Here is a 14,632-nt window from a genome sequence, read left to right on the forward strand (position 1 = left end):
TTTTCTTGTTTGTCTGTTTCGTAAGTTTCTTCCATCTCTAATTTTCCCAGCCGATTTTTACGTTCTGGATGAGGTCCTCTGGGAGTAACATTTGCAATGTTTTTGTTGTCAATGCCTTTGACTTTTTTTGCGGGATTTTTCTTAATCCTGAAAGAATATTTATTTACACGTTTGATAATCATTTTGTTGTTTACCTGTGATTACATGATCAGAACTAAACAGCACTAAACAGTACATCCATGTTGCAGCCTGTCTTGAGAACTTTCTAAAAAAATTTTGGCGGTGTAATCTTAAATATTTGTTTCTCGATTCTATAGCTTCTTCTGAACTGCCCTATTGGTACACTGAAAATTTAGTTTATACAACGAATGCGTTGGTTTGTTCCACGAATCCATTCGTTGTTTTCTGCAACGAAATACCTTCGTACTTTATAAGAAACCAGTTTCGTTTAAATTTTCAAAATCGGTTGCCTCGTAACATTCTTGTATTTTACGAAATGGTGTCACACTTTCTATGAATGTTTCATAAAATATATACGAACTATTCGTGTGAAAATTTCAAGCATTGAAAATAGAAGGACACATTCGTATACCCACAAAACAACTTGCTTACATTGAACTAAAAAGGCTAGACGTCAAAAGAAAAACTTTATTAAACATTTCTGACACAATCACGCTCACTAGGGAAATATTCCCATGTAGTTTCAAAGCTCATGTCCAGCAGCAACATGCCACTTATGATGTTCCGCTTCGATCGGGCTCTGCTCCTTAATATAGTCAGCCTAGAGCCTTTCCCGTCGGGGTACGTTCCATAATATCGGTTACCTAGGTGATGTTTTGATAGCAATCATCATGCAGTCCAGGTTTCGGTTTAGTTGGAACTCAAGTGTGGCAGTGAAATATCCACGTCAAAATACCGTAGGGGAATCATGAGCTTTTTCGTCTTGGAAACGATCGTCAGTCGGTGGATAAGAAAGAAAGAGAAGATTAGTTTCAACATGAATAGCAAAACGTTGTTTAATTACTCACCCCATCCAGGGCCATGATCTGCTCGTTTCAGCGATAGCTCTTGAACAAACAACCGGAGGATCACCCCAGGAATCGAACCGTAGTCAGCACTGAGTGATGGCCAAATTGTACGACAAAAACACAGCTTGACAAATTACTGCTTACTAAGTAATATAAGACTACCTTATAAGCCCCGGAACCACTGTGTTCCTGAAGGGAACCCTAAGCCCCAAGCTGCTGGTCTTGACCAACGGCAGCTACCAGGGTTGGCACTCAAGACCTTTGTAGGTTCCGGGTCTCAGGGCGTATAGGCGTGGGAGACTTTTCGGACACGGGAGAACCTAACCAACACTATGTAAACGGTTAAATACCTGTTTATTAGATTTGACGGTAAACGGCGCCGGTGGTGTAGTGGTAAGCGTGATTACCTCTCACCCCAGCAGGCCTGGGTTCAATCCCAGTCGGCGCCGCCGGGATGTTCTGAGGCATAACATCTCTGATCGCGCCTTCCTTCGGATGGGAAGTAAAGCCGTTAGTCCCCGGTTCATGAGTTGATGGGTCGATAGGTAGGGTCCAGGTGTGGGAGCTGCCTTCCTGGCACGTCGGTAGCATTGGTGCTCAGCACGGAAAACAAGATCGACGGAAAAAACAAACCAAAGGAAAAAAAAGAATAGATTTGACGGTACATTGGGGGCGGTGGGCGGCGCTGGTGATAGTTCAGAGGTGGCGCTGGTCCAAAGGACGCCGGTACAGTGCGGGCGGTGGGCGCCGACGGCAACGGTGCAGGTGAGACTTTGGGGTTGACGGTGGTCCAGAGGACGCCGTCCCTGCTGGTAGTGGCTTCGGAAGTGGAGATGAACGTGATGGCGGCCCCTACATGGGCCAAGCCAATGGCCACGACCAGGGCGATCTCCTGGTGCCGGCGAAGCTAGTAGGACTTCGCGGGGTACTCGGAGACGCAGTGACCAGTGGTATTTCTCGTCCGTAGCTCGGTAGCAACCCACACAAAGGCGGTGGCTCCGATCAAGGCGTGCTATTGTGGTGGCTGGCCGGTGGGGACGCCACTGCACAGGGCTTGGCACTAGTAATAGCCAAGACAATGGCGGCGGCGATGGAGGCTGACGTGTACGCGGATGACTGGTCGCCTGAGGCCAGAAGCGGGCCGGATCCCCGGCAGCGTAGATGCTCGTTAGCGTGTCCGACGCGATAGATGTCGCTTGGTAGAGCAGGCACGGAAGGTCATCCAACAGGGCTTTTTCCAAGACCGTTCGCGGTAAGGCGAAGCCACGACGTCGAGGTGGCAGAAACTGGTCACTTAGACTCTTCGTCCGTAAACTACACGAACAAGGTTCACTTCGTGATCTCCTTTCTGTCGCTCGATCCCGACTGCCTTCGCACCGTTGTCGTTCTCTGCTCCGAACATGCGCTCACTGGCTCTCCCCTGAGAGAGTTTCCGCCCCAACTTCATTCAGGTTCAGTGGATTCCATCCACCCACCATTAGCACTCACCTGTTCGGTCACTCTTCTGATCTCAGCCGCCTGCGAATTCAAACTTGCCGTTACAAATCGGAATAAATCAATTCCCTAATTTAAACATTCTTACTCTTCCGAGTCATTTAATTTTTAAGTCAGCAAGTAAGAAGGCTTCTCCATGGTGCGAGTTCTGTTGCTTTTTATTCTCCTTTAGCAGCTACCGGGATCAGACCAACCAAGTCCCACACAACACCGTCAGAGTCCGACACGATGGTGTTGAACGAATAGAGAGGTATTTGTTTTTATTCTGGCTATCGTAAACGACAGCCTATAAACGAAAATCCAGAAGGAGTCCCAATTTATTTTTGAAGTCTTCTTTAATGATTTGCTTTTCATTGCCAGTTAACCGCCATTTTTTGATCGGCAACTTGTAAGAAAGATGTAAAATTGCCTCGAAAATACGAATCCTGGCATGAACAATCCGAATTTAAGAGAACCTGCGTTGCTTTCCTTTTTAACACCAAGATTATTGAATTCCTTTGAACTTGCGCCACATAAATAACATTTCATCGTTGATGTCGTTTCAACTGCAGCATTACACACTTTCTCATCAACCGTAGTGATCATAAAAGTACCGTAAAACGGTGTAACATTTATAGTTTTTTTTTAAAGTATGCTCTAAATATTTTTCACAGCAATTTTCAATCAAATTTTATTTTTCTTAAACAAGTTCTTATGATCCTTGAGTCAATTCGTTTATAATATGCTTGACGGAAATTAAACTATTTTTTAAGTTTTGTGACCGAACATCAGTATTTTGATTTGGGGTTACTTTGATAATGCTCGTTGAATGTAGAAGAAAATGCGTGAAACTCAAATAATTTAGTTCTTGAAATATACAAATTTGAATGAGTATATACTATATAACTGAACGTAAAAAAAATGTACCGCTATAGCATTTAGCAGAAAAATTGAAACACCGCATATTGAAATATCATTAGGCAAACCAAATAGTAGAAAAAATCAAAATTGTAAGAGGTCTAGGTGAATTCCTAGACTCAAAACTAACTTCTATAGAACAATATATATAACCTGGTTAAATTGTCATATTTAATTATCTTAAAGATAAATCGTTCAGCTCGAACCTTTGTAGGGTTAAGAGGTGGGACCATCATCATCATCAAACAGAATGCTAGGCTTTATTAAAAGGTTCAGTCAAGTCTGGAATACAACCACCTACATTTCCATACACGAAGAACGCATAGAATCTGTCCAAAAACAATTCCTTTTATATGCTTTACGTAAATTGAATTGGACTGCATTTCCATTACCATCTTATGAAGCGCGCTGCATGCAAAAAATACAAAAACACTTAAGGAGCACCGCCAATTTGCAATGCTTTTCTTCATCAACAACATTAATTCAATGCGCATAGATTTGGAAGAAATTCTCGCACAATTAAACTTTTACACACCATGTCGATATCTTAGAACACGCAATTTATTTTCTGAAATATCGTACAGAGCAAACTATGCAAAAATAGCCCAATCAATGGAATGATGCATTGCGGAACTATAGACATCACTTTGTTCAAGCAGCAAATAAAAACTAAGCTAAAACAGAATTTAATTAATGCATAGTATGTAAGCAAACATTGTAATAATCATTGTATATAGTATACACTGAAATAAAAAAAAAATAAAAAAAATGAAATAAAAAAATGAAATAAATAAATGCACTCAGAACAAATAAAAAAACATCATAAGTAATAAGAATACAACATTAAATTTGTGATGGCTACATTGGAAATACATTTCATAAGTGATGGTTTGAGTGCTCTTTCAATCAGGTGATAAACAAGAAAATTTAATTTTAATATGTTGGTAAAATATGTAACACATACAATATAAAAACTATATTCCATATCAACGGAAATGCCCTTAGCTGCAATATGGAACCAATGTTTCCAATTCGGAAAAGACGCAGAGAGTAAATTTAATCATTGTATTCTACTATCACAGATACCCCGTTTTACGGTATGTCTTTTAGTGAAATGCTTGCAACTTTTGTCGGCCGTTGCGAATTAATTGCATTTTCAATACATCTGATCTCTTCATTGGTTACTTTAGATGATTCCTTGTTAAATCTAATGCGGATTGGGCAAGAGTAGTGAGGTGAAAATGGAGTTGAATTTTGCCAAACTATGTTTGCATTGGATCCACAAACTATTCTCAACCGTACAAATAAACTTTGGAACACACTCGTATCAGAATCCATACAGGCAAGTTTGAACTGATTCCACAACGCGGTCAGTTTAGAAAAAGAATTAACGAGTACAGGGCATTGTTCCCCTACCTCTGAAGTATACAATGCATGCATTCAGAATCTGTTTTGTTTTGGGAAATAAACTTTTCGCCAGCTAGCGTAGAACAAATACCCCTCCGTGCGTCTTCTTGTATGGCGGCCAAAGATGGATGCTCTGTGAATGGCATAACCAACAGTGAATTCATACGCCAATCGGTTACTGCCCGAGGAATGAAACTGTCAACAAGCAACACATCGATTATGTTAGTCTTACTCTAGACGAATGGACCAGCATAAGCAATAAGCAGTACATCAACATGGATACACATTTTTAAGGACGGTGTGATGATTAAACCGTCTTTTGATTTCAAAATGGCGTTGGATATCGATTTTCATTCTCATCCCGATTCCAAATATACCCATATTGATGGATATTTGACAGTATATCCCAAATTTTCTTAAACTGGAAGTCAACATCTTGGATTTCAAAATGGCATCGCATATCTATTTCCAATCTCTAGTCACCCCGATGCCAAACATTATTGATGAGTATTTGACAGTATTTCCCACATTTTCTGAAATCGGAAGCTGCCATCTTGGATTTAAAAATGGCGTCGAATGTGGATTTTTATTCTCTAGACGTTATCCCGATTTGAAATACACCTATATTGATTGGTATTTGAGAGCATTTCCCAGTTTTATTAAACCAGAAGCCGCCATCTTGGATTTCAAAATTGCATCGAATTTCGATTTTTATTCTCATGAAACCAAAAATACCTATATTGTTGGGAATTTGACTTCATTCCCACATTTTATTGAACCGGAAGCAACCATCATGGATTTCAAAATGGAATTGGTCGTCACCCCCTCTACACGTCGTCTCCTTTCCGGAAATACTCAAACTGTAGGGTATTTGCAAGGGGTTAAGTCACTCAGCACATTGTGTTGCAATTAGATTCGGCACAGCTTGGGCACATCCATCGGCACACCTTCAGCATACCTTCGGCACAATATCGTAGGCATTGGATTGTTGTAAATAAAATGGGAACACTGCTGGACAACTTTCATTGAAGTTGGTCACAACATGACATCCTATTTGACTGTATGTTCAGGAACATCCTCCAATTGAATATCCGGAGGGACTCAGACCAGAAGTTCACTTATAGATTTAAATACGAAATGTAGGTTCTAGAGTGAGCTCAAGAGGAAGAGGCAGTAATCAGACCCCATTGGTACCCTTAATTCTGCAACTCACACAAAACAAACTACAGAAGTCAATTCATCATCCTCTATAGTCGGTCTCCAGCAATGTTCCCCACCGATTCTGGCCGCTGATAGACTGTTGCTTTTCACATCACGAAAGGCTAGATTTCTGTTCTGCATTGAGGGCATTATAAAACCCTAAAGCACAGAACTTTTATTCTCCAATAAACACAAAACACCAACATTTCGCACACCCGCCACTTCCCGCGTCATCCTCAATCCGATCTATCCTTGCGATTTCAAACCAAAACATTCAAGGTGTCAGAAATACCGGGTTGCCGGGATGGGTATTTTACAAAAAATCACAGCTTGCTCAATTACCGGCACAATCGGCACACCTTGCGACACACTGACAAAAAAGATTACCCAAGATTGGTGTGCGGAGTGGCCTACCCCTTGGGTATTTGACATTTTTTCTTGAACGGATGATCGCCATCTTGGATTCCAAAATTCAGTCTGGCATCGAATCCCATATTGTAGGGTGATGTCTCGCATTGATTTCCGGCCTTTAAACGTCGTCCCCTTTCCGAAAATACCCATATTTGAGGGCATTTTACAGTTTTTCTTGAACCGATGGTCACCATCTTTGATTCCAAAATGGCGTTTGGCATCGATTTACGGCATCTACACGGAATCTCCTATCCAAAAATACGCATATTGTTTGGAATTTAACAGTTTTTCATGAACCGAAGACCGCCATCGTGGATTTTAAAATGGCGTCTGAAATCGGTTTCCGGCCTCTAGACGTCACCACGATTACAAAAATATCCGGCCTCGACACGTCGTCCCTTTTCCGGAAATACTCAAATTGTAGGCTATTTGACAGTTTTTCTTGAATCGATGGCCGCTATCGTGGATTTTAAAATGGCGTCTGAAATCGAATTCCGGCCTCTAAATAATAATGACCACTGAAATAATATGACCACCATCCAAAAGGACATGATCGCCTGAACAACTTTGCTGAAGACATGAAGACAGTAACCTTCTACATGGCCAGGATTTTGAGATACAGTTTAAACAGGAAGCCCATGTGCACACTACCGCTGCGCAGTGAAAAAGTACTGAACTAGTATGGCCACCATCCAAAAGAACTTGATAACCTGAACAACTTTGCTGAAGATAGCAACTTTCTGTATGGCCAGGATCACGAAATATTCTATGTTGGACACAAGTTCCATATATTTTAGCGCCCGTCATAAGTAACATAAAATTGAAACGCATCTAGAAGCGTAGTTCGTAATTAACCTGAATCCGATGACACTGGCTTGTAGGACAATGGAGCATTTTGTCAAGCTTCTGCATTCATGTTCCAGCAGGTGTCACAGCTGTTGTTTGCGGAGACATCTATCGGAAACTACTCACAATCTGTTTTCCTTTAATTGTTCACAGAGGACACTGCAGTGCTAAACATGTATGGTACCTCTATATATACATTTAGATTATTATTCGAAGTCCCTCCTTTTTTACACATTCTGCACACAAAATAGCCCACCCCTCACAGAATTTCCTGCCGAATTTTATGTATGGGGCGGGGCATAAAGTATCTTTTGCGCAGAATTTGTAAAAAAGGAGGGGCTTCAAATGTTAAAGCAAATGCATATATAGAAGTACCAGACATGTCAGGTACTCTATTTTGTAATCTGTGCAAGGGAAATCACAAATCGAGTGTCAACAAAATACATGGCATGTTGAGAGATTCAGGTCGTGAGAGAGAATTTTCTCTCTCAAATTTGAAATTTTTGGCTCTCTACCCAAGCAACACACTTCCATCATAATAAGTTACTGCAACTCGATTGTGACTGAAATAAGTTACACACAACAAACGAGAACCGTTCAGTGACAAGTGTGCTGCTAGGGTAGGAACTGGGTAAAGCAGGCAAAACTGAATGGGAAAAATCATTTTTATTCAATTGTAGCTTGTTTAACAATAATTTTCGGGAAAAAACTGAACGACAAAGTCCCTGATTAATTTCTTTAGGTTGTCGTTCACTTTGTTTGACCTGAATATGCACCGAAAGCGAATTATTCCCACTTCTCTGAGTTTCTATATGGGGATTTTTATCACTTCCTACCAGCGGAACAGCGCCATCTCTGTGGAAAATGGTCGAACAAAATGATTAATTGTCTACGCAGGGGGAGGAGGGACCAAGAATTCCAAAAAAAAACTGTCTACGTAGTTAATGAAGAGCCCCTAAGCTGTGGGTATTCATATTCGCGGTTCCTTATTCACGCCTCCGTTACCCCGGCAATAATGATTCCTGACTGTATACATATCAGTAAATCTTTGGATTTCAAAACCATCTACAACTAACACTAAAGCATTCAATCACTCTTATTCCTTCGCAGGTCCTCACCTTCATGATCGATTCCTCCCGCTTCCGCTACCCGGAACGGCCCATTGTGTTCCTAGCCATCTGCTACCTCATCGTCGGTTGCGCCTATGTTGCCGGTCTTGGTGCCGGTGATTCCGTAGCCTGCCGCGAACCGTTCCAACCGCACATCAAACTCGGCCGGATGCACATGCTATCCACCATTACCCAGGTAAGTGTCGAAGCTAATAGTTGACATCTTTAGCATCCCACGCGGCTAAATGAAACCCGCTTAATATTTTCCCACCGCTCCGTTCGCAGGGTCACCGCCAGTCGACATCCTGCACGGTCCTATTTATGGCGCTGTACTTTTGCTGCATGGCCGCATTCGCCTGGTGGGCTTGCCTGGCCCTGGCTTGGTTCCTAGCGGCAGGTCTCAAGTGGGGTCACGAAGCAATCGAAAACCGATCCCATCTGTTCCATCTGGTTGCGTGGGCGACTCCAGCGATCCAGACCATTTTCGTGCTTGCGCTCGGGAAAGTTGAAGGTAAGTTCATCATTAGGACACACGGAGCAGAGGTTATTTCTATCTCTCGTGCAGGAGGGACATAAATCTATTGGTTTTCTTTTCTTTTTTTGTTTTGGTATTGGGTTGCCGAAGAAGCATTAGTCGATGTGAGCGCATCATGTGGCGATAGAAACAATGTTTCGCATGCAGTTGTGTATTGGCATCTTGCGTCGGATGGAGGGAGAAAGGGGGAAAGCCTTCGGAGCGAATAATTGCTCTGGATAAAGGAACACTTTGTAGCAGTTTTGTTATGTATGGGAGTGCCGCACGGTATGCGTGACGATGGCGGCTAAATGGGGATTAGCTATGGCTCGTTTAGCTGATGGATGAAAGCTGATTGGTTGGTTTTTTACGATGTGACTTCTAGATAAGGGATTTGAGTGATGGGAAAAAGTTGATCTTTGACTAGTACCGCCCTACTGGATCTTGGCACCTTTTTTTGTAGTAAAATTATGTTTTGTTTTTCTGTTGATTATGATAGTACATTGATCAAACATTTTAATTGATTAGCCTTAATTAGCTCTTAATCTTTGTTTCATTTGATATTCGAATTTAATATTTGCGTATTCGATTAGTTATACCCCTTGGGGAGAGGGGGAGGGGTGTTTTGATTGAATTTAAAAATTTGATAAGCTACCTACTTAATCTAAAGCTTAACCTAACGTGTCAGATTCCTAATGATTAGCTGATCGGATTATCTACAGCAATCTCTAAACCTTTGGACGATAGCTGTTCTCCGTAACTCCAGTACCTGAAGACCAGCCAGGCGATGGACCTCAGAGTTCCTCATTCATGGAGGACTGTTGAGGATCATTCTCAAAAACTTGTTTTGGATCCTTTGTAATTTGAGGTGATGGGAATTTGTGCTACTCTACCAGATTGGCACCCCGTATTCTAATACAGGAAAGATTATTTGCATATAGACAGCAAACTTGTTTTTCAGGGACAGAGGGGATCGCCTGTTGCTGAGTGTATATAAGGATCTCATCAGGATGCTACATTTGGTTTTTGTTTTGTTAATGTATCCCCTGAAAAGCAGCTTGCTGTCGAGTGTAAGGCCGAGGTACACTACCTCTTTTGACTATTTCACCAAGTTGATGTTCCCAAGCAACACACATGTTCTATAACAGTTTATATAACCTTTATATGACTAGTTTTGGATGTATAGAAGTTTACTCAACATAATTCATTCAATATGTGTTACTTGGGTTATTATTCTCAGACGGAACCAGTCTTGGTGATTTGTAATGAGAAAAGATGATGACCTGGGTCTTTGCCGCGTTGATACGGATCTTCCAGCTGTTGAAGTATTCTGACAGGACATTTAGGCCTCTATGGAGTTTGGCGGTCGGATAGGGTTATCCTTAAAGATGATGCATGTGTCATCTGCGAACAGAGACAGCGATCCACCTTCAGGGAGAGCCGGCATTTCGGAGGTGAACATGTTGAATAAGATGGGGCTAAGGATGCTTTCCTGTGGGACACCCGCACCAATGTGGAAAGCATCCGATGTGATGCCATTGAGAGACTCTGACTGTCCTGTCCGAAATTAATTTTTAATTAGCTTCACTAGGCAAGAAGAAGACCATATTGCTGCAATTTGTAGACCAGGCCAAATGCCAAACATTGTCGAACTCTTTTTCAACGTCCAAATATGCCATGGCAGATGTTTTAGATACAGACTAGTTCCGTCTGAGAATGTTTGTTACTCGAGTGAGCTGGTGAACAGTCGAGCGACCTTTACAGAAGCCAAACTGCTCCTCGAGCAATATGTTGTTTTCCTCGGCAGATGCTAGAAGTCAATGATAGACTGCTCTTTTGAACAGCTTGGATAACCCCGAGAGAAGGCTGATGGGTCGGTAACTTGAACGAGAGGATGGATCTTTCCCAGGTTTCCGGATGGGGATGACTTTAGCTGACTTCCAGTACGAGGGGAAAGAACCAAGTATTAAAGAATCAGTGCCAGATGGTTAAAGAATCTGGAACTCAGATTTTTGAGTTCCTGATGCAGGATTTGGTCTGATCCTAGGGTCTTTATATTTTTAGATGATTTTTTATAGGTCAACAGTTCGTCAGCCGTAATCTCGGATTCCACAGGAAAGTTGTTAGGAATTCGATGGAGGTTGGTTGCATTTACCGCAACTGCAATATCGTATGGACTAGGCATGTTCAGTCCGAGATTATGCGAGCTGACGCAATGTTGACCTATAGCATCAGCCTTCTTCTTCAGAGGTTATCAGATGAGCAACTGAATCATTGGGTTGATTCAACGGCATCAGTGGGGGAATAGGTCTTGGCTTATTTTTAAGGATTTGGGTTAGTTTCCAGAAGGGCTTGGCACAATCTGGGAGAGAACTCATTTTGTTACCGAAGTCCTAATTTTTAGGTCCATCATCCTGGCTTGGATTATTTTTGTTAGACGGTTGCAATGGGTCTTCAAGGCAGGCAGTCCAGTACGTTGGTACTGCCTACGCATGGTGTTACGGAGTCTGATAAAGTGTTCAGTGGAACTATCAAGGGTCAGAGTATTGCTAACCTGCCTGGAAACTAGCACGTGTTGTTCCCTGGCTCGGGATATCACCTCCTGCAAGGAACACCGGCATCGGTCAACGTCCTCGGGGGCGTCCGGATGCACTTCGTAGTCGACGGCGGTGTCGACACAGTGCTGGAACCGATCCCATTCAACACGATGGTAGTTTCGCCGGGATGCTTGAAATCTGTTAGCCGAGAAGCCTACTACGGCCACCACCGGGGAGTGGTCCGAGCTCAGCCCCTGGAATGCCACAGGTTGCGAGATGCTGTGTCCGGGAGTGGGAGTGTCCTGGGTCAAGATGGTATAGTGGCCCTCTTGCAGGTCTTCATTCAGGATAGTGCCGTTTCGATTGCTCCGACCGTTGCCCCAAGCTTGGTGTTTTGCGTTTAGGTCGCCAGCGATGATGAAGTTCCCGCTCTTCCGGGTGAATTTGATGATGTCTTTCCGGACGGCCACAGACGACCCGCCCCTGATGTTGGTTTGCTTGGGGCAGTAGGCCGTGATGATAGTGATTGGGCCACCTCCACTCCGATGGCTTAAATTGTTTTCAGCGATGGCCTCTCCCCCCGGTGCAGGTGCGGTCAAGTCTGACGAGCGGGAAGTCGGAAAACGTTCAGTTCGGGCTTCAAGTGCGTGTCAGTGATAGTAGCAATGTCGACCTCCTTGGTGATGAGGAAATCGAGAAGCTCTTTATGCTTGTTCGTCAGCGAGCAAGCGTTCCGATGTGCAATTATTAAAGCTTCACGGTCCATACCTGGTGACGGGTGAAAAGGCAGCATGGAGCTGTTCAGATCGAGTCTTGCAGGTTCGCAGGATGACGATCACCCTTGGGCCAGTCCCGAGTAGTGACACGGTGCGTACCGCCGCAATTCACGCACTTTGGCTCGGTGTCATCAGCTTGGACGCAGGTCGCCGTTTGAGTGGCCCATAGAACACTTGTATCAGCGTGGTTTCATATGACAGTTTTTCGTGCCATGGCCGAAGGAGAGGCAGCTTGTGCATTGGGTCACATCACGGTGTTGCGGTTTGTAGAATTCCCAGTCGATAATGACCTGAAACAGGTCACGTATGTTGCTCTTCAGCGCAGCAAGGGTGGTGAAGCCCTTCATGAAGTGGACCAGAAACAGTTGGTCACGATAGTTGGTATTGGGCATAGGTCGTCGATTCATTAGGTGGACTGCCTCTGGGTTTAATCCAAGCCTCACCAGTTCATCTTTTTCGGCAGCCCCGCTTCATACTACGGAACAACCTTCAATGGTTTCATCGAAGGCAAATCGTGGGTGTAAAACTCCACTCAGCAGGTCACCGCCCGACTTGTACTGCTGTAGGCTGGAGCACATGATCTTTGTTCCAACGCTACAGATCTTGAATCGCGGGAACAATTAGCGTTTTGCCAGCTCATCCCTAAGCTGGGTGACGTCCTTTTCGAGGTAAACAGGGGGGGGGGGGGGGAGGGGGGTGGAAGCCGCTTGAATACAAACACAGTTGCTAATGAAGAGCTTTACACGACGGCTTTATGAGTAGACTTGGGGAGTGAACCGATGCTGCACAGGACAGTTTCGTTCACAGATCGTTTAAATGTGTGATTTTGATGTAGGACTACGTCTGTGATTTCTATATGGGGGTACACTTTGTGAAAGCTGATAATGGAACATATAACAAAATTATGAAAGATTTAGAGCATTAATAACTCAGCTGCCCCTGGACCAATTTCAATGATTTTATCACCAATCCATCAGAAATATAGCTACGCATCAATAACAATGCTTTCGGCGAAGATGATTTTCAACAAGAAACTATTGAAAAAGTAGTAATGTGGTAATGTGGTCACTGTTTTTATGAAATAATCGTTCTTCCCAAACCCAGTCGTCATAATCGAGAATCACTTGGTTGCACATTATTCTGCATTAAACTGAAAAGATATAAAAGAGCGCTGCTGTCTAGTCTCAACTCATTTTCAGGGCCAACAAGCTTATCACAGTAAAGAGTTGGAACAGAATTTATCTGTAACTTTTTGCCCATATTCATAACCACACGCCCCCAACGACCACACGAAATGCTCTCCAGAGTTGTAATCTTGTAACTAAACTTGGAAGCAGGGGTGCAAGTGAATTTGAACGATTCTCGTCATCTTTCGTTAATAACTCGTTAGTTGCCCTTTGCTTCGAAGGATTGACATTGGCAAACTACGCAAAGTGAGAGTGTCACTACTTGATAGCTAACTACTCATGATGGGAGGAGTATGTGTAGCTTACCGGCGTGTGCAAAAATAAAGGCAATTAAAATTTCATTTTGTGACTGTTTCCCAAACACAGGCATCATATTGAAACACCATCGTGATTATGCATTATAGCCAGAGTTAATGTACACGTGCATCCATCCCGCGTGATAGAGACACGCTTTCTATAAGATCGTAGGTGCCTGGTACATTTCGAGACGTATTATTTCGCGTTTCTTTTTTGTTCCTACGTGCCTCATTCGTGTCTCATGAGCTAAGCTCGGCGAGCTCCAGGGAGATCGGCAGCGTACCTACGTCCTGCGTGCATGTCCTGTCACATTCTCGTGTTGCTGGTGCAACTGATTGATTTCAATCAGTTGGTATTCAGTTTTTGAGGGTTGAGAGATTGTGGTTTTATTGAAGTATTTCAAGCGGAAGATGAGTTAAACGATTACGAACCAATTACCAGCGGGGTTATTTGTTACCGATCCATGCGCATGGAATTTTCATGGTTCAAAATATTTATTTAGCTCCACCAAGTTCAAACAATTTTAAAACAGCTCCTGATCATTCTAACAAAATTTGTTCTCATTAGGATGCGAACTCATACTGCACTTGGCCATTTGAAGTTTATGTGGGAATTGAAAAAGCTATTAATTGATTAGGAAGATGATGTTCTTCTGACATGTTTCATTTACTACTCAGCAGACAAAAAATCGAGGCTATTATGTTATAAGGGCAAGATGCAGTGTTGCCCTGAAAACAGCCGATTAATCCTACCAGCAAGTTATCAACTTGGAAATTAATTAATAAAAAAATTTCTTGACATTCAACAAAGTTGTAGCAGGGAAATTTTCACGTCAGAGGGGGGGGGGGGGCAACTTTTCCGTAAATCATTATGGTGCACGGCTAGAACGATGAGGACAAAAAATACACTTTTCTTATAGTAACTCCCAT

At 42.9% G+C, this 14,632-nt stretch overlaps 1 protein-coding gene across 1 annotated transcript in view; it reads left to right on the top strand.

Annotated features, from left to right (window-relative positions):
• LOC135697737 (frizzled-like) overlaps positions 1–14,632 on the top strand; it is a 359,620-nt gene that overhangs the window by 92,914 nt on the left and 252,074 nt on the right. The window contains exons 3-4 of the mRNA XM_065217542.1: positions 8,394–8,588; positions 8,678–8,903. Of these exons, the coding sequence (XP_065073614.1) occupies positions 8,394–8,588; positions 8,678–8,903 (421 nt within the window). The remainder of the gene's footprint in view (positions 1–8,393; positions 8,589–8,677; positions 8,904–14,632) is intronic.

This window comes from Ochlerotatus camptorhynchus, unplaced genomic scaffold, assembly GCF_037179485.1.
Source record: "Ochlerotatus camptorhynchus isolate MF236.1 unplaced genomic scaffold, CSIRO-AGI_Acam_v1.1 ptg000077l, whole genome shotgun sequence".
NCBI lineage: Eukaryota > Metazoa > Arthropoda > Insecta > Diptera > Culicidae > Ochlerotatus > Ochlerotatus camptorhynchus.